The 19,473-nt window shown below is 64.0% G+C and overlaps 1 protein-coding gene across 1 annotated transcript in view; it reads right to left on the reverse strand.

Moving 5' to 3' along the window:
- Positions 1-19,473, reverse strand: part of LOC119094994 (chromodomain-helicase-DNA-binding protein 1) — a gene marked incomplete at its 3' end in the record, with an annotated part of 83,451 nt that overhangs the window by 16,146 nt on the left and 47,832 nt on the right. The window contains exon 15 of the mRNA XM_037217903.1: positions 2,442-2,545. Coding sequence (XP_037073798.1) covers positions 2,442-2,545 — 104 coding nt within the window. The remainder of the gene's footprint in view (positions 1-2,441; positions 2,546-19,473) is intronic.

Below are 19,473 nucleotides of genomic sequence, written 5' to 3' on the forward strand. Positions count from 1 at the left end.
GTGGAGGCCGGCAGTGGAGGACGGGTGGTCGGGGACGGGCGGTGGGGGCCGGCACTGGAGGGCGGGTGGTCGGGGACGGGCGGTGGGGGCCGGCAGTGGAGGACGGGTGGTCGGGGACGGGCGGTGGAGGACGGGTGGTCGGGGACGGGCGGTGGGGGCCGGCAGTGGAGGACGGGTGGTCGGGGACGGGCGGTGCAGGACGGGCGGTCGGGGACGGGCGGTGGAGGACGGCAGTGGAGGACGGGTGGTCGGGGACGGGCGGTGGGGGCCAGCAGTGGAGGACGGGTGGTCGGGGACGGGCGGTGGAGGGCGGGGCGGTCGGGGACGGGCGGTGGGGGCCGGCAGTGGAGGACGGGTGGTCGGGGACGGGCGGTGGGGACCGGAGAGCGGCCGATAGCCAGCGGTCGGCCGGTCGGCCGGAGTCAGCCGGCGCGCCGCCCCGCTCGTGACCGCCCCGGTCACGTCCCCGCCGGCCCGCCAAGGCCGGCCCGCGCAACTCGACCGTGTTCACGTCCGCAGGACGGCTGCCCAGACGAGCTGACCCGCCGACCGAGAGGAGCGGCCCGGGCCGCGCGCGCGCACGTCACACGCCTCATCGCGCCGCACCACCTGCAGCGCCGGCGCCGAGAGCCGCCGGCGCTCCGGGCGCGCCGGCGGCCGCGTGGCGGCTGGGCGACCTTCCCCAGCCGGAGAGCGGGCCCAATTTTTGCATGACTCAGTAGCAGAACGCAGCTTAACGAAGTCATCATCGGAACGCATTTTACGACGATCCAGACAAAGCCGACGCTTGTAGAATACTGCCGCTACAAAGCCGGGCGCCAATTCCTGAGCGAATCAGGATCTTAACTTTTACGGCCATGAATAGCTCCTTGAATTCGTGGTATCAATCGCAGCTTCGTCAGACAACCCCGCTGGCCACTTGAAAACCCACCCGACTCGCATGCCAATAAATCCGACCATAATTGCATGCCCCTTACAGCAGTCTTCACGCGAAATTCTTGCTTCCCACGCAGCGAGACAATGCCCGTGTGATTATCCCGATGATCGGTCTCGAGAAAGAAGCGCCCGTGTGGTCCACTTCTGAAGACAAGGTCGCTGGGAGTCCGGCAGTGGGTCCGGGAAGGGCGCTGGCGCTGGCGCCATGACCCAGCCGCGGACGCCGCCGCCGACCTCCCCACCGCGCGGGACGCCGGGGACCGGCACCAACACAACGGTTCGTCAGTAGGGGACGGACCGTCCGGCTACAGCCGACACTCCAAACCCAGATATAACAAGGTGCACTTCACAAACGAGCTGTCCCACCATGCCACCATCTGCGATGGTGCACGCTTGGCGTTAACATGCATACAGCGAGTCACGACGTGTCGTGTTCCCAGCTCGTCCAACGCCCCTGCCAGGCCGCCGAGACGAGCCAACAACGCTACGGATCTCCACGGACACACCTGTCCACCTGTACCAGCCGCGCGAGGCGCGGGCCGGGGTGTGGGCCCGACCCGGGCCGGGCCGAGCGGGGCGCAGCGACGCCGCTGACCCGCGCCCCGTTGCTCAACGCGGCCCGGCGGCGGCTGTGCAGGGCCACCTCTGACCCGGCCAAATTTACAGCTCGTTGGCCGGTAATACGGGGTCAGCGAAGGCACAACGGGGGGAGGGAGGGAGCCAGCTGCGGAGCGGCCAGGCGGCGGCGAGAGACCCGACCACCGGGGTCGGAGATGCAGCACTGCAGCACTGAGCAGATGCAGCACTAACCACACCTGTCCTCCGTCACTGTGCACTCGGCTGCTGAGGCTATGTGGCGTCATTCGCACCTCATCCTGGCAGGCATGGCGGGCACTGCGGGGAACCGAGCCCCGTACCTCTCGTTTGGGGCACAGCGGAGTCACACAGAGCAGACACAGCACGGACCTGCAGGAAGGGACTGGACCGAGACGGCAGCGCCACGGACAGCAGACACAGCACGGACCTGCGAGACAGTGTCGACGGCGACCCGGGGACGAACATAGCAGGGACGGCACCGGGACAGCAGAGACACAGACTGCAGACACAGCGCGGACACACCGGGACAGCAGAGCCACAGACAGCAGACACAGCGCGGACCACACCGGGACAGCGGGGTCCCACGGAGCCGGACATTCAGAGGACCCGGCCTCGATTCGGCGCAGTGGGCGAGTGCCCAACTGCTCTTGCGGCCGCCAGCGAAGGAGAGAGGCCGACCCAACGGTGGCCAACGCTCACCAGCACACGCAGCGATCAATGGGCAGATGATTTGTGTCGTTACAGCCGGTGCGGTGACATCTGACCGTCGGCTAGTGTGTGTTAGGGGCGGGGGGGGGGGGGAGGACTCCCTACCGCTCTCGGGTCCAGGGCTTCAGGGCCGTAGCGGCGTCCCGCCCTCGCCCGGAGCCCGTTATCGCCTGCGCCGCACCGCGGAGGCGTCTCCTCACCGTGGGCTCCTCCTCCTCCTCCTCGTCCTTGCTGAAGAGCTCCTCGGCGCCGAACTTGAGGATGGCGTTCAGCTCGTCCTTGTTGAAGGGCGTGTTGGTGGCCGCTGCGGACGGAGAGAGGGGCCGGGTCAGCGCGGACTCCCGGACGCCTGCGACCACAGGCCGCCGTACGGTGCAGATCACTGATCGCTTCAACGGTACCGCTCGTCTCAAATGATGGACACGAAAGTACGAAACACGCGTTCTGAACTGGTGTAAACGACTCGGTGGCTTCGCAAAATTGAGGTATCCTTCTCAACATTCCGGTAAAATTTCAAGTACCCGAAGGACATCTGCAAGGGAAACATACCAACGCCGCATGCTACCAATGTCACGTGTCATGCTGAGGAAAACACTAAATGTTTCAGCTGACCACAGCTCACATTAAGTCAGTGTCGCTATCGGAACGTCGCCAAGGGTGCCTGGCTACAAAACCGCCTCGATTTTCGCGCCCAGCAGCATGCCATGCCCGTGTAGCGATGCACGCTATACCATAAAGTAGCCGGACGGACGCACCCGTCCATTATCCCGATCACCAACAAGATGTTCTTCCCATGACACGAGCATGTATCTTTCATTTCAATGTTTAATTAGGCTCAAAATTGTTGCGTTCATTCTTCCATGTTCCATTTATCATCTTTCCTTTCAGCCTTGTGTCTGTGTCAGAGTCTTTCCCGTCAGTATTCCTGTGCTGCCACTGCATTGTCCGCAAGACATATGCGTGTCGAAATAAAAAAGATCGCCCCCAGACAGCAAAGAGCACGAACCCTAAGATACATGCAGTCCCGGTCAACAACCAACCCAACGCGTTCCATGTCCACCCCCGCCGTGTCACAGTGCGCCCCTCTCCCCCGTCCGCGCGGCTCGGGGCCGGCGGCGCCTTGGCCGCGCGGCGCCGCTGCGACCGGCAGGTAGATCACCGCCGGCGGCCGGCCGGCAGGCGTCAGCCGCACGACGCGGACCAGCTCGTTACGCGCGGCGCGCGGCGCGTACGGCCGCGCGGTCGGCGGCGCAGAGGCGGGACCGGTCCGTGCCAGGCGCCGCCGGGGACGCGGCGGCGTGACGTGGCGACGGCCCCCGGCGCCCTCCACTCCCCGCCCGCTGCTGCACCATCGCCACCCGCCTCGGCCGAGACGGCGCCGTCGCCGATCGCTCAGCTCGTTGTTTGGGACCGGGGCGGGGGCGCATGCAGCGGTCATTTTGCGCCATTCCCGGACGCAGGAGCGCGCCGAGGCGACGACGGCAGAAGAATGGCTTGCGCAAGTGTTACGGGACCGGCGCGCTGCAGCGCAGGGCGGACCGCCGGCCAGTCCGCGAGCCTCGGTCAAGCTCACCAAGCCGGCCTTGACCCCGGCCATTGCCTGCCAGATGTGGGCGCACTCCACCCCGGCTCGGAGCGCACCGTACCTCCCGGCCGACCGTCTGTGACGCCACCGGTGCAGGAACGTCCGTTTCGGATGAAAACACCGCCAGTCCGCCCGTACGGCGATCGTTACCGTCGCTTTATGGCCTTGCGACGACCCACTGCCATGATGAGGTAAACGCCACCGCCTGCCGCTGGCTCTAATATCCGACCTTTAGCTGCGATTGAGCACGCTACCCGGCGCAAACGCTGCACGCGACGCGACGAAATCCTAGGAATGCCTTCATCATTGCCTGCGTCATGCCCTCAGCTCGCAGCAGTCGGTCAATCATCCGACTCCTAATCAGAGATTGCCTTCATCTCACGGCACCTGCCGCTCAGTCCGGCAACGTCGTCCCACGCAGCAGCCGGCGAGCACGGTAGGCCGCCGTGCGCCGGCCGGCCGTCTGACACGACGTCCGCGCGCGCCGCCACCCTCGGGCTCACCCCGATCAGCCGACGTCAGATGTCACCACCTGCGCGGAGAGCAGCCTCGACGGACGGTGATCATAGCGGTACTGTCGCGGACGGGGCGACAATGGCAGGGACCGGCTAACCACAGTCAGCGGGTCGTGCGGACGACACCGGCTGGAAGAGGCTAGCTTATTTGGGGCTCGGGACGTGTCGACGGCGACGGTCTTGTTGCGCGCTCGGCCTGCGGACGCCGTGTGCTTGCAGAGGCGAGGGCCACAGCGACCGCTCTCGAAGCTCGTTCGGCCGGACTTCGCACCTGAACACACCGCTCGTCGGCGGCAGGCGCGCTCTGTCGCTCTCGTTCTCGGCGTGAACGTGGCGGGCACGATCCCCGGCCAGCCAGCAGGCGCCAGAAGCGAGCGGCGCCCCGCTACGTCGGCGGCGAAGGATCGATTGATAAATAGATTTTTGGCGTTTTAAGACCGACCGACCGCTGTGATCATTTTGCGCCCAAAGCGTGCTTACCAAACTGCTGAGGTGTGTTAACAGCCTAAAAATCAATATCATTGACAAACAGAAACAGCTGTTCGGGTGTAAGAGAGCATGAATTGTCTCAAAGCATATAGCGCAATGTCAGAGACAAGGCGTGGACGACGTAAACGACCGCCAGTGGCGGGCAAACAGAGCTGACCGTGCGGCAGCCTGCACCGCCCGTGGCGGGGGACGCGCAGTCGAAGGCCGCTCGGAGGGCGACCTGGCACGCGGCCTTGCCGCTGACGCAACGCCAGCCCTGCCATCGGTCAGCGCGGCTGCAGATGGCCGGGCGGGGGCGGCGGTGGGGCGCGGTTGCACGCGCGCCAGCCAGCACCGCCCGGCCGGCCGGCGCCGTATAAGGCGCGGGCAGGGCGCGACCCAGCACCAGCCGGAGGGCCCGACGGGCCGCCACCGGAGAAGAGGGACCGGCCAACTCGGCCGACGGGGCCGTCACCGAAGAAGGGGGACCGGCCGGCACGACCGACGGGGCCGCCACCGAAGAAGGGGGACCGGCCGGAGCGATCGACGTACCCGCCATCGGAGGAGAGGCACCGGCCGGCGCGATCGACGTAGCAGCCAACGCAGGAGAGAAACCGGCCGAGCGGAGCATGGTGGTCGGAAAACGGTGGGCGGACCAGAAAATGACAATGGAACACAGAGCTGCAGAGCGGCAGCGGAACGACGCTTTGTGAAACACAAAGCTGCGCAGCCGCGCGTGCACGGCGCCGCCGGGATTCGCGAGCTGATGATCCCGCCGGTGACTCCCCTTCTGACCTCACCGCGGTCTCTCCATCGTCTGAGCCCGTCACCACCTGAGCTCGTCATCAGCGGAGCAGCAAAGCGTCAGGCAGCCGGCGCCTCTCTCATTCACCTCCCTGGCTGCTGCATACACTCCCGACGTGACAGGGCCGGCGCTGCGAGCGGGGCAGCGCGTCCTCCGCTGACACGCCGCCCGACAAGATAGCCTCGGCAAGACGAACAGCCGGCGCCCTTCGCATCTTCCATCCCCTCCCCACGTGCCAGCCGTGCTCCCGCCACGACAGGACCACCTGACACGCGGCGCGGCGCGCTCGGCCCGCTCTGGCCGGCAGCTCGCCACCTGCCGAGCTGCCGGCACGAGAGGAGCAGCGCGGCGCCGGCCGGACGGCTTCGCCCGACGGGAATGCGGACCTGCGGCCGCCGCTGGGGCCGCCTGCGCCGCTCACAATGTCGGTGCCAGCCGCGCGCAGCATTGTCGGCGAGCCGAGCGAGCGTCCACCCGTGACGCCGCCGCACGCCGCTGCAGGCGTCATCCCTCCCGCACGGCCGGGGGCGCGCGGGGGCCGCCACCGAGTCGCGCAAGACCCGGCCCCCGCCCCCGCCCCCGCCCCCGCGCCCTGTCCAGAACTGGACCGGCGCGGAGGCCGCGACACCTTTGGTCTCGTGACCGACCGCAAACCGCGAGCGAGCGAGCTGGCACGAGTGCAGAGGTCGACCGGTCGACCGGCAGGCCGGACATCGGTCCGGTGACGGAGCGGCGGCGAGGCCGCGGGACAGGCCAGATCGGCGCCGGCGCCGCCCGGGTCGCGCCAGGGCCCCCGGCCGGCGCCGGCTGACCCAGTTGAGGCCGCGGAGGCGGGGCGCGCTCCGCAGATCGGCGCCACCGGGACGCCGTCCTCCACACTCCAGCGTGGGAAACGATAGGCGGAGTGGAATGCGCTTGTAATTGCCTCACCTCTTTCAACCTCACGCGACATTCTGAGCGACCTAATTCGGGTGGTAGCGTACCTTAATACCAACACAAACGTACACGTGAGTAACTAGCTGCTTTGTTACCCTTAACCTTAGCGGACATTCGTAGCGATCGTCCTGAAATGACACTGCGTAGGCCGCAACTGCGTAAGCAAGCGTGCCAGCACGTCGCGCCGTCGGCTCGGTAACCGGCGGCGGCGAGCGCGGAGCAGCTGACGACACGTGATGACCGGACACGCACGCCCGGCACGCAAGCGTCCGTGCACAGGCACGTGCCGTCTCGGACACGCACGCGGCCGAGGACGCCGACCGGCGACTGCCGACCGGTAACCGCCGACCGGTGACACCGGTGACACCGCCGGCAAGCGGCAGGCGGCAGGCGGGGGCGGCGGCGTCACGTGGACTGATTGATAAGGCTTTCGCACCGCCGCCACCGCATGCCCATGCAGCGCCCGTGACTAATGGCATCACGTGAAAGCCAGTCGCGTCGCAAGGCACGCACCGCTGCGGCATGAGGGGCCCGGGCGAGCTCGGCGGAGCACCGCGGGCAGAGATAGGAGCTGCCACTCAGCGGTAAGCCCCGCCGGGGGGGGGGAGGGGGGATCGCAACAAAGGCCAGTGCGTCCGGAGCGGGGCGGCCCGACACCAGCCGCTGCACACAGTGAGTGACCCGGACCTTTGGCCTCCTCGGCGCGTGCCACCGAGCTGCGGGAAAACCGCAGCCCACCGCCGAGCCCCGCTCGACGGGCTGCGCGAAACGCGGCGAGGCTGATGGCGCCCGCCCACGCCCGTCCAGGTAACTCGATAGCGACCGACAGCACCGGCGCGTCCTTGCCGCGCTCCGTTTGGGCCGTGGCTGACTTGCAAATGCACTGTACGCGGGCGGGCCGTTTTGTTTGCGCGTCGCAGTGGCGTTATCAGCTGATGGCGCGTCCGGCCGCGGCCGCTGGGGCCCCGCCACACGCGCGGTCAGCGCCACCGTCCGGCCGCGGTGGCGGGCGCCCTGGGGCCTCACCACACGCGCGGTCAGCGCCACCGTCCGGCCGCGGTGGCGGGCGCCCTGGGGCCTCACCACACGCGCGGTCAGCGCCACCGTCCGGCCGCGGTGGCGGGCGCCCTGGGGCCTCACCACACGCGCGGTCAGCGCCACCGTCCTGCCGCGGGAAAGTACTAGACTCAGGATCAAATTAGCAGTTCTGTGTCCGATAGTTTACTATGGCAAGCTCCCGGTCTAGATTAAAGTACAGCTTTTTGCTACAAAGATTTTATGGCCAAATGTTGCATGACCGTGGCGTTACTTTACGATCCAAGACCGACAGAGGGCAGGAAGCGGACCAATGCAATGGTCCAGCCACTGAGGAGGATCCGCAACAAAGGGCGGATCCGAGATCCATCCATCTATCCATCCCCGGACGGACGGGTCGAGATCCATTATCCATCCATCCACCACCGAACGAACGGGTCGGCCGCACCGCCGGAGACAGGTCGCTTTCATACCACCCCAGCGTCCGCTTCAGCCGGCTGGATCGGAGGCCGCGGCCGAGTCGCCTCGGATTGACGTCGTCACGCGAACGCCCCCGCCTGATCATCGCCGGAACCAGACCGCTTCCTGGCGACACTCTGTCCCCGCCGGCCGGCCGGTCCGGCCAAGCCCCCTGCCGCTTTTCTGTGACTCATGGAGGTCGTTCCAGATCCGGAAAAGCGCCGCAGCGCGGCCACCGTGCGCAGTCACCGCCGGGCCGCTAAGCCGGCGCGCGGCCGGCGACGACACCACCGGTGACCGCAAGGCCGTTTGGCGACGCTCCGCGCGCTGCAAAACACGCACATAAAATGTGGCGACCGGCCGGCGGTCACCACAATCCAGCACCTGTTGCCAGCGCGCACAAAGGCGACGCGGGCGGCGGCGCGACGAAGCCGGCGCCCGCTTGATGGACGACGGCGCGCAAATGGGCTCGCGCGCCGCGGCACCGGCGCCGCCCTGTGCGCGCCGGCAGTAAAGCAGCATCAGCGCACCTCGTCGATCCATCAGCGCCGTCCGTGACGTCACGAGGCGCAGCGGAGGTGGACGCTTTGGGACGTGCCGGGCCGTGCATCATGGTCGCTATCTGATGGCATTCCTGCACCGGGCAAGGACGCGGCGCCGGCCCGGGACGGCGCCGCGTCGGGGCCGCCGAACCGGCCCCGGCCGGCGACCTTCCCCGGGTCGCCGCCGTGCGCGTCACCGCCAGCCGCGGTCGCCGGTCGCTCGAGTGGTGAGCACTCCATGGTCGGCTTCGAGCCCGATCACGCCACCCACGGTCGATTCCCACAGCCGTCGCTGCTTCAGTCGTGGCTTTCCAGCGGTCGCGTTCGTCCGAGTCAGCGGATTGCGTGGGTCGGGGCTAGCTACGGGCACGACCTTTACAGGTCATCTCTGGTTTTGGTCACAGCCCAGCGAGGGTCGCTGCCATCGTGGCCCACTAAGTTTCTTTGAAAGCTTAAGCAAGGCCCGGTCTTCCCATGACTGGTCTGTACTGTACAGCTATGCTGGAAGATTTATACGCTATTTCAACGTTCCCAAGACAATTTTTGAAGTGATTCGCACTATTTTTGGTACAAGGCATAGTTACAATATGTTTCCAAGAAGCTTTTTACGAGCTCTGAAAACGTTCGCGTGAGAATACAGCAGAGTATCAAAGAGGTCACCCATCAGCCCGCATGCAAAAAATCACATACCGCGAGTATGATGTACGATGTGGTCAAAAGTCGACGCTGAGAGCGTGACTCAGCACAAAACGAGCCTCCGCGCGGCTGGAGTAGGAAAAACTGAAATACCGTTCGGATCAAGGGGTACGATTCGACAAGGACGCCTGCAAACCATGCGTGCAGACCACAGTTCGGCGATTTTCTGGGCCCGGCACCACCGGGCAGCAGAATGTCCGCTGGACCCCCACACGTGCAGCGTGGGCACCGCTCGAGGTCACGGCTGACCCTGGTGCGGCCAAGAGGCCCGCATTGCACACATTAGCTGAGGACAGATGGGCGGCCGTGGTTTGTCGCCTCGAGCGGCTGACATCTTCAGATCAACACTCAGCCAAACATAAATGACGGCAGCGGTTAAGACGCCGAACAACCGCGGAGACAAAAGCCTCACTGCCGGAGGGGCACTTTCTGGGATTACACTACCTGGGCGGATGTGGACAGCATTAAGTCTGCTGCATTGTTTAGTCAATGCGCCTTTAGAGCCAGACGCCAAACCAGTGGTGAGTTACCATGCTGGTAACAGCTCACAAGTCCAGGTACCAAGGTGCTCGGATCGCGCTCCCAACTCTGCACCAACGCGTCAAACTCGATCACGAACTCTGCACCAACGCGTCAAACTCGATCACCAACTCTGCACCAACGTCAAACTCGATCAAAAAACGTATTCCCATCCAGTGCTGAAAAAATGACGACGCAGCCTGTCCCGGGCTACGTCAGAACTCACTGTCGAACTTGTGTATAACGGATTGAATTCCATCACACAGCCACAACCGCACAAAACCCAAATACATAGATAGCTCGGCTCTCACCCCCTCAGCAGGGTTGATGTTCAAACGCCAGCGTTTCACTCTCCTGTTTCGCACTAGCACGCTGTGTTTTAAGCTCACGAGCCTAACTGGAGCTTCAAATACCCAAACAGTTAACTTTCGATGTTTTCAAACGATGCCAAAGAGCACTTCTTTGCGAAGCCAAAAGCTCATTCGCATTACAAAAAAAGTTTTCGCACGCACTATTTGGGGTAATAACTGTCCAACAGGGGCAAACACTGACCTTGTAAAGACCAAATGGTCCATAAGACGGAAGACTTCAGTAGTTGGCGGGCGCACTCCACTTTTTTCATTATGTATCCATGAGAAGTGGACTTGTGGCGCGCGAAAAAGGTAAGTAGGCTGCCCAATAAGCGTGAGAGTTGTAGAGCAGCCCTTGGACTCACAATTGGACATAAGCGTTTCATCTGCCCCTGCCCCGCCGCTCGGCCGTGCTCCATTCCTTTCTTCCGATGCGTGTCATGTACATCCCTTGCCAGAGCAACGGAGATGAATAGCGTCCCCTGAGTCGAGCAACGTCCCCGGGCCCGGCACCTGGCCGCCGCTGGGCTGATGCTGGTGGAGGCAAAATCAGGTCAGGTCTGGTCAGGTCAGGTCAGCGTGCAAACCGCGACTCATCAGCAGCGCCACACTGCCCTTTAAAGGTCAGCTTCGCAAGCGATTACTGCCAACCCGCTGCTAATGCGGATGGCGATTTCGATGAACACGTGACGGTAGGGGATATAAAGGTGGAATTCGCCAATTCCTGTGGAAATTCCAGCTTCTGTTGATGTGGTGAGGGACACCACAAGGCTCTGATGCCTCGAAGGCCTCTGCAAAGCCAAGTCAGCCGAAAATCATAAAAGCCCGACGTGGCATTTTGACCGACTTGGCAGTGAGAGAACCGGCAAGCTAACATGCAACGAAACGGTACGAACAGACGGCATATCAGCGGCGCCATTAATGTGTCGCCTGGCGAAGCTGTCCGCCGTGGCCGAGCCCGGCCGCCTACGGACAGGTCACCGTCATCAGCCCGGTCCCGAGTACGGGTCACAGCCCTGGTCCCGTCCGAGGGACGGGGCAGGACAGCCCTAGACCCGCCCAGCGGACGCCACAAAGTACTGAAATCCGCGCAGAAACAGGTCGCAGTCCTCGCCCCTGTCATGGGGACAGGTCGCAGCTCCGGCCCCGATCTGGTGGCGGCAGAAAGAACTGAGCTCGGTGCAGGTGCGGGTCAAAGATCAGGTCCTCTCCACCGGACGGCACCGGTCTGATGGGTCACAGGACCGGTCAGGGACGGACAAATCACCCAGATCCCTCCACAGGAACAGGGACGATCTCTGATGGGGGACGGATCAAGCCCCGAACGGTCATCGAGGACAATACGTCGACCTGACCTCCTCAGAGGAACACCGAACAGTCCTGACGCCGCATCAGGCACCGACCCCTTCACGCCCTCACGCTCCACTCTACCGACCCCATCGCAGGGTTGCTTCATAGCCCCACCCGTCAACAGGGACACGCAGGGGCCCCTGACCGCGGGCTCACCCCAAGTCTCCCGACATTCTGGCAGTTTCCATCGAGCAGGTCGCGCCAGGGGGGGGGGGGGGGGTATGGCCACACGGGGCCGGCCCACACCGCGGAACAGGAAACGACCCACAGACGCGTCCGGACCACCCCCTTCCCCGCTGGCGAGGCGCGTGACGCACCGGTCGGCGGCGGTTGACGCCAAGACGGGGTGCAAAGGGCATACGGCACGCCATTTGTGGACGCAGGCTGAGCCTACCCACGACTTCAGTTCGAGCGCCACACTTGGCCGCGCCGTCCGGGCGGGACAGTGTAGTTCGCTGTCAACTTTTGCTCCCGCTCGACGGAGGCTCCGCGGTGTTATCCGATGTTGACATTGCGCAAGCTGGTCGACCCGCGCTCTGTCTGCAGCACGGCGCCGCTGAGCGTCGCCGTAATCCGACGTCACTTTCCGCGAGACTCCGAATCTTTGTGGCGCGGCGTTTTCTCTCGCCCGCGCCCGGACCGGTTAGAAAACTTCCTTTGTTCGGTCGTGATCAAGGCTGGGTGGCATAACTTGACCAGGACGGGCGCAAATTAATCAATCCGTAACGGCATCTGCAGATAAAATCGCCCGCTGACCATTCCGTAGTGCTCAGCAGATACGACGTTCTGCCATGCTGCTTGATTTATCGCGGCCGACCCAGGCGCCGCTGCCCCACTGCAACACGTGTCGAACATCGGTAACACCCGACAGACGGACACGGAGAATATATGCGGTCATTACAGAGCAAGTCCTTGATTCCAAGGGTGTTAGTCGCGCCATTACTCCTAAGCCGATGGGCGTGATTACCGAATGGCATGTGGTCTCAATTAGGCGCTCACATCTTGCACAGCGCCCATACATCTCCGCCGGAGCTGGATAATTCCGCCGGACATTGCGGCACTCCCCTCCCCAGCCGCGGAGCTTCGATACAAACCCAGGCCGGCTGTGGGACGCACAGTCAGGCCTTCCCACTTTTATAGTAAACGAAAGAAAGCCTGAAAGACGTATGAAGGTTGCTTCTAGCAGGTGGATGGCGGATTAAGGCAATATTTCCACCGGGTGTGCAGCTTCGACCCGAGATGGACAGATTGTAGCACACTGAAGGATTTGCATGAATGCACGTGGAAAAGATCGGAAGTCTCATTTCCTGATCTTAAAGAGAATATCAGGCCCGGATTCATTTGTTCGGGGTTTGTACAGAGCATGATATCAGCGGGTGACGTCTGAGCTGGTGACGATGACCAGACAGGCCGGTACAGCAACGACGTTGCATCACCGGAAACACTGTTCCGGACTGGATTTGAAAAATAAACCACAATACGCACATCGTTTGCCTTGTTTACAAAGACGACGCCGTTGATAAGCACGCTCCAGGTCATCATCCAATCACGGCTGTTTTTGGACGAGGTTGCCAGTGTGACGTAACCTTACTCATGAGTGGCAACACACACGCAGTATCAATCATCCAATCACGGCTGTTTTTGGACTACCTTGCCATTGTGACGTCACCTGATCCACGAGCGGCGACACACGCAGTACCAGGCGGCGCGGTCGAATTCTATGATTGGGATTTTGCTATCTCCGCGTCGTCTGACGAAAACAGACAACTGGACCACCACCAGCGTACTCGCTTAGGACCATTTCCTCGATGGCAAGAGGATACGGCTCTTTAAGTTTAAAACCTAAGAATCGTATACAAATACCGTCCACACAAGCCTTTTTCAAGACGATACTGCCCAACATCGGAGCACGGTTCGCTTCCATCATTGAAAATAAAACCAGCTGTGACGCATTACATTGCCGGCTGCCATCACAAAGCACCTGCAAGTGGTTACGAGCGGCGGGATTCTTTGACCGGTGCACCAATGCCAAGGATCTACAACAATGCCGAGAGTTTAGCCTTGGCTCATGTGCTCACTCGGCGGACTGCTGAGTCCCACGCCTCAGCCGCGGCGGCAGAAATCGCCCCGCAGGCATCGGGAATGTCGGACAAGTCCCCAGACAGCCACCTGACGGCCATGGAACGGTATCCTGTCACGGACTACTGTGGTCCTGATCCCCCCCCCCCCTTATGCAACCCCCCCCCCCATTATCCGTGTCAGGTGTCGTCCATGTCACAAGACATTCCCACTCTGACCTCGCCCCAGGCTCACTAGCATCCCCGATGTACCGGATCTGTGTCACATGTTCCCCGCGGGCGACATGGAACCAGCGGCAAATCCTCGGCGGCTGCGTCGCCGCGGCGCTGACCCGTTACGGCGACCGGCCGGGCGGCCAAACGAGTCCCGCGTTCACCCGCCTCCCGCTGCGACCCGCCCGGCGAGCACGCTCTCCCGCGGGCGAGCGGCGCGCTTCGGGCCAGCTTCCCGCGACCCACGCCGCGGGCGACCGAGGCGGACGGAAGCGGCGGGGCGGCGGCCGCCACCGCCGCCGCCCCGCCCGAGCGGACGTGCTCAGCGTACGGAGCGAGCGGCGCGGCTACTGTCGTGGTCGGGTGCGGGTCGCCCGGATCGGTTGTTGTGCTGCGTCGGACTCCCGGCGGCCGAGGGGAGTGGGGAGGGGCCGAGCCGTGGCCGTCCGCCGCCAGCCGCGTACGCAATCGTCGGCTGGAGAGGCGGCGCCGGGCGAACGTGAAGCGCGGCAGACCGGCGGCGTGGAGTCAGCTGCGAGCTGACTAATGAGCAAGCGGCGGTGGCGGGGGCAGCGCGGGGGTCGCAGACAGCGGCGCCGACACACAGTGCGGGCGTAAGGGCGCGCCGCGACTGAACGTCGGCACCAAAAGCGCTTCAAACCGTCACCCTTACACCCCTTCTGTGGCCCATTCGCCGCACTCGACCTCCACTGGCGCGAGCAAGGCTAAGTCCCAGCCAGCGATTCACCCCTGCCGAGAATAAATAATGAACCCTGCACGCCTCACGGCGTTCACTACATCTTTAAGCCATGTAAGGAATCAGCGAACACATCTGCGAGAGGGACCCGGGCATGCGCCCCTGTTTCTGACGAACGGATGCATAAATGCATGCCTTGCACCTGGTGCCCGCCCACTCAGCAATGCGCTGTTCACTTGAGAACAATGTCGGTTTATCCCCGCTAGCAATCTCAAGGACACGAACAAATAACTTTTCCTACTCGGACAAACGTACATGCCGCGGAAGACATGAAAACTACGTGGACCTAACACAATCTAATCGAGACGGACAAAAGACAGATAGCGGACAGGGACGAAACCATTCAGCGGGAGAAAATCAACTCAACGTCTGCCGAGCCCTTTCCTCGCTCTGACAACAGACCCGCGGTGTTCAAGGCGCGGACGGCGCTCGCCAGAACACCGGGCCGTCACAGCGAGCACCGGAACAGCGGCCAGGTCCCGCCGGCGCCGGAACTCCGAACCGAACCCTCGGCCGGCCCAACGCGGCCCGGCCCAGGCCCTGTCCCGGAGGCCCTCGGTGCGCCCCACTCCCCGACCGAACAATGGAGGCCCCGCTGGCGGCGGGCGGGAGGCGTGGCTGCGGGCCACGCGCCGCCTTGACCCCCGGCCGCCGCGGCGGGCGGGTCCGCCCGGGCGCCGCGTGACCGGGCGGCCCCGGCACCCGTCGGCTCGCACCATCGATCACCCGTCGGCCCATGGAGACGACCGCGGAAGTGCGTCACGACGCGCAGCAGGAGCGCTCGTGACCTCATCAGGAGCGCCGATGTCGTCGGCAGGAGCGACCTCGCCAGTTTATTGCTTGTCATAGGAGAACCCTGCGCCCTGAATGTCGGCTGTGCCCCTGCTTTGGCATATAGCATCGGTGACTGACTTTATATTTGAACGACGTCCTCACGATTTCCCGCCGGCTGATTTTGAGTTACCTTAACACCATCAACGAAACAGAAGGCGGATTCTTTGAGGTCAGGAAACAATGCCGGGCGGGATGTTCGCACAACAGCCGCATGCAAGCAACCGCATGACACGACAATCAGTCACGTCTCCACAGCACGTTATACAGCAGCTCCTGCCGGCGCCCGGCGGTGGTCACTTGCCGGTCTGTCGCAGCCGGTCCAGCGCCAGCTCAACCGCGGCGCCGGCCGTCTCCGGGGCTGACGCTGCGCTCGCCGGCCCAGACGGCCGGCGCGGGGCCGGCGCCGGCGCCGCCTCGGGCGTGACCGGGCCGACCTCGGGCTGACCTCGGGGCGGCGTGCCATCTCAGCACAGCCCCCCGCGGAAGTGAAGCGCCGCACAGCCGCCGCTGGGCTCTCTCCGCCGAGGCCTCCCCCCCCCCCCTCTCCCTTCCCCACTGCTCCCGTTGTCCGGTCGGCGGGAATTTCCGGCGGCGGCGCCGGTTCCTCGGCCGCCCGCGATTTCTCTCGCCTGATATGGGCTTCTCCTACTCATTGGGGCGACGCTAGGTGTCCGCGCGCGGCTTCTGCTGCCCCATTAGCTCGCTCGCACGGGGCGACCTATCACCGCGAGCGCATCAGCCCACACCGCAACGACGTAATTTGACGCCGTCCACTTTGTTAGTGACCCAAAACGGAGTCTGGCTGAGGAATTACCCGGGCGCCGCCGACAGCCGTCCCAAGAACTGTGGATATCACTGCGAAGCCATCGGCCGACTGAGAAGGTCGCGGGGTCGGCCGGCCTCGGTCGCGTTCAGCGAAACGGCGCGTCAACTTATGACATCGGGCAGTCATAACTATCGTCCGGCGGCGTTGCAGTGTGACAGGGAGCAGCAGCCGCCGCCCGTCACGGGCTTTACGGGCCCGTGGTTCCGGGAAGCTGCGCTTTTCTGGCGAGCGGCCCCTCGTCAATAAGGCAAATATTTACTTAAGTGAGGCTTCGCGGAGTTCGATTACGGCGACCACACGCGTTTCGCCAGAAATGTTTCATGTGAATTGCAAGTAGTATATACCCACGAGTGGAGTGGAATGTTTCCGACCAAAACCGCACTGAGATGGGGGCGGTGCGGGAACACACAAAGCGCCGTAAATGGTTTTCCCTGCTGCGTTTAAAAGGCAGGCGCGGCGTGTTCCCATCTCCACCGAACGTTGTTTCTCGAGGTCAGATTGATGCATGCTGCAGGCATTGGTATGGCATGGTACGCTGGCGGGAATCCAGACCTTCTTCACGCTCTCGGAAAACCTCAGCCTTGTTCCTCCACCAATTTTGAAAGCATTTTTATCGCGGTCACAGCACGGCTAAGTTAACAAAGCTTGCTTGGGAGCAACGCTTCATTAGCCACGAACATGAACACTGGATGCTGTTGTTTAGACTTTTCCCAACTACGTAACTATGCAGCCACCAGACAGTGCATTGACGACTGCGCCACATCCGGCATCACCCTCGGTCCCACTCGTCGAAGCGGGTATGACTGTGTGGTAGCGTTCCTCACACCACAAGGTTCGTCTATTCAGCAGATAACATACTAATCACCAGCACGTCCCCAATCCGGAGAAAGAAGCAGCTGAGACCGTTGCGCAAACCGCGCGATGGCAGGGTCATATGACCACCAAGCCTTCGCAAAGGAAGACCGTCCCTGCACATCCAGCATATCTGACACCGGCATCGCGTGATAAAATCAGCGGCCTAATACAACGTCGGTCAAACTCACAAATGCACCCGCTCCAGCTCAAAGTCACTGTTTTCCCTCGTGAACTGGGACAGACTGCTGCTGAACTAAGTTATGCGAAGCCACGGCTGTCGGCTTAGTGTCATGGTGTCTTGTTCAGTGCCAACACCCGCCCGCACCAGACTCACCGTCACCGGCCTGACCGAGGGGCGCGCTGGCGGTCACAGCGAGGGACACACATCAACCATGGGACGTGAGCGCGACGGGTCCCGTCTCTCGTGAGCCAGCCACGCCCACAGCTGGACTCCGGCCATCATCGACGCCGCTCGTGACCCGGCCACGCCCGCGGCGGGGCCCTAGCCATCACCGGCGCCGCTCTGTCGCAGCGCTGACCTCCGTCCGTCGATACCCCGCGATGCGATCCACTTCGGGGAGGGAAGGGGGTGTCGCTGATAATGTGACTCATTCCAAACACCCTGCACTATCCCCTCCACAGAAGCGGCCACCGTGTCAGGCACCGAGCTTCGCCCCCGTCGAGCTGATTCACGGTCCGAACCCTTGACGCGGGCGATCCTGTACGGCTTCCATAAGCATACGACCACGATGACGGGCGGAAACTCCAAATACCGACAACGTCCGCTACGAGTCTCGTCCGTCCCAGGTGCGGCGCGGCACCTCTGACCGCTACGGCGGTGAGCACGTGCCGCTGACCGGACACCCCACCCGGCCGCCGGCACGCTAAGCCGATCGGCCGGCCGGAGCCGACGGCCGCTGAGGCGAGCGCGTGTGTGCGGGACGACGGACGTCGGCGCCTCGGCCGACTGCGCAACCAGCGCCGCCGCGGCGCGCGTGGCCGGCGCCCGGCCGCCAGCAGCGGCGCGTCACCCGTCCGGCGGCGTTCGCCGTTCGGACGTGGCCGGTCGAGGGCCCGGCTGACCGCCGCTCCGGGTCAGTGGACGCACGACAACGCTCGGCCAAGCCACTCGGCATCGCCCAGTGGCGGGGCGCTCCCGAATGACTCGACACCGCGCCGGAAAGCCCGCCACTGCCGCAGGCGGCACCGACACAGGTCAAACGCCGGGTCAAATGGTGACCCAAGTTGAGCCAGTGCCAAGCCACGCAGGCTGGGCGTTGCTGCACCAGGCGAGATGGGCCCGCTGCTACCAAACGGAGACTCGCCACCACCAGGCGGACCCAGCCTCGCCCCATGCACGCACTCGGACCCTCCTCGCCCTCAATCGGCCCCACCCTCTCCGCGTCAAATCCCTCGCTTCTGACAGAGACCACTCGCGCGCCTGGCTGCGACGGCCGACCCGCCGGCCTCCCAGCCCGCCAGACGTAAACACGGCGGCGGCCGCGGCCGGCGACCTGCCACGTCGGCACCGCGCCGACCGTGCGCCAGCCGGCGGACGACGCCGGCGGCGCGGGCCCCGCCGCGACCTTGCGCCCTCTCAGAGGTGAGTCGCGGTCGGTCGGGCCGCGGCCCGATCGGCCCATCCCATCACCCCGCCGGCCGTTATAATTCGGCGCGCCGTGCAGGGGCGATGGACGGGCCGACATGGCACCGCCGGCCGGCGATCGATTGCCACACAGGCACGGACGCGGCGGCCCCGCTGGGCACGGACGGACCGGTGCAGGCCGAGCGCCGATGCATGGATGACTGCGGTATGACACCACTGGACACGGATCGACTGGCACAGACAGACGACCCTGGATGACCTGACACGGGATCGCAGGAGACAGACAGCGGACGGGCTGACGTGGCACCGCTGCAGACGGACGGCACACGGCTGACATGGGGACCTATGGGGACGGATGGCAGACGGGCTGACTTGGGGGACCGCTTCGGACGGGCGGCAGACGACCTGACATGTGACCGCTGCGAACGTCAGTGTTAGTGGGGCCCCTCGCAGGGCACTCTTGTCAGTGGGGCCCTCTGCAGGGCACTCTCGTTAGTGGGGCCCTCCGCAGGGCTCTTCCGTTAGTGGGGCCCTCCGCAGGGCTCTTCCGTTAGTGGGGCTCTCCGCAGGGCTCTTCCGTTAGTGGGGCTCTCTGCAGGCCAGGCGCTGGCTACGTTGGTGCTTTCCCGGCGCCCGGGTCCTCAGAGGCGACACATGGATATAACATGGATTTGAATAAATTGTCGCGGACGTATGAGTGGGGACAAACGGTGACTCCCACAACACCGGACACGTGCTCATGTTAGTCATGTGGTGCATACGTTGGCTTCAATTCTGCCATCCGTGAGGCGAAAGGTGAGTGG

Source organism: Pollicipes pollicipes, unplaced genomic scaffold (assembly GCF_011947565.3).
Source record: "Pollicipes pollicipes isolate AB1234 unplaced genomic scaffold, Ppol_2.1 Scaffold_4219;HRSCAF=4965_pilon_pilon_pilon, whole genome shotgun sequence".
Taxonomy (NCBI): domain Eukaryota; kingdom Metazoa; phylum Arthropoda; class Thecostraca; order Pollicipedomorpha; family Pollicipedidae; genus Pollicipes; species Pollicipes pollicipes.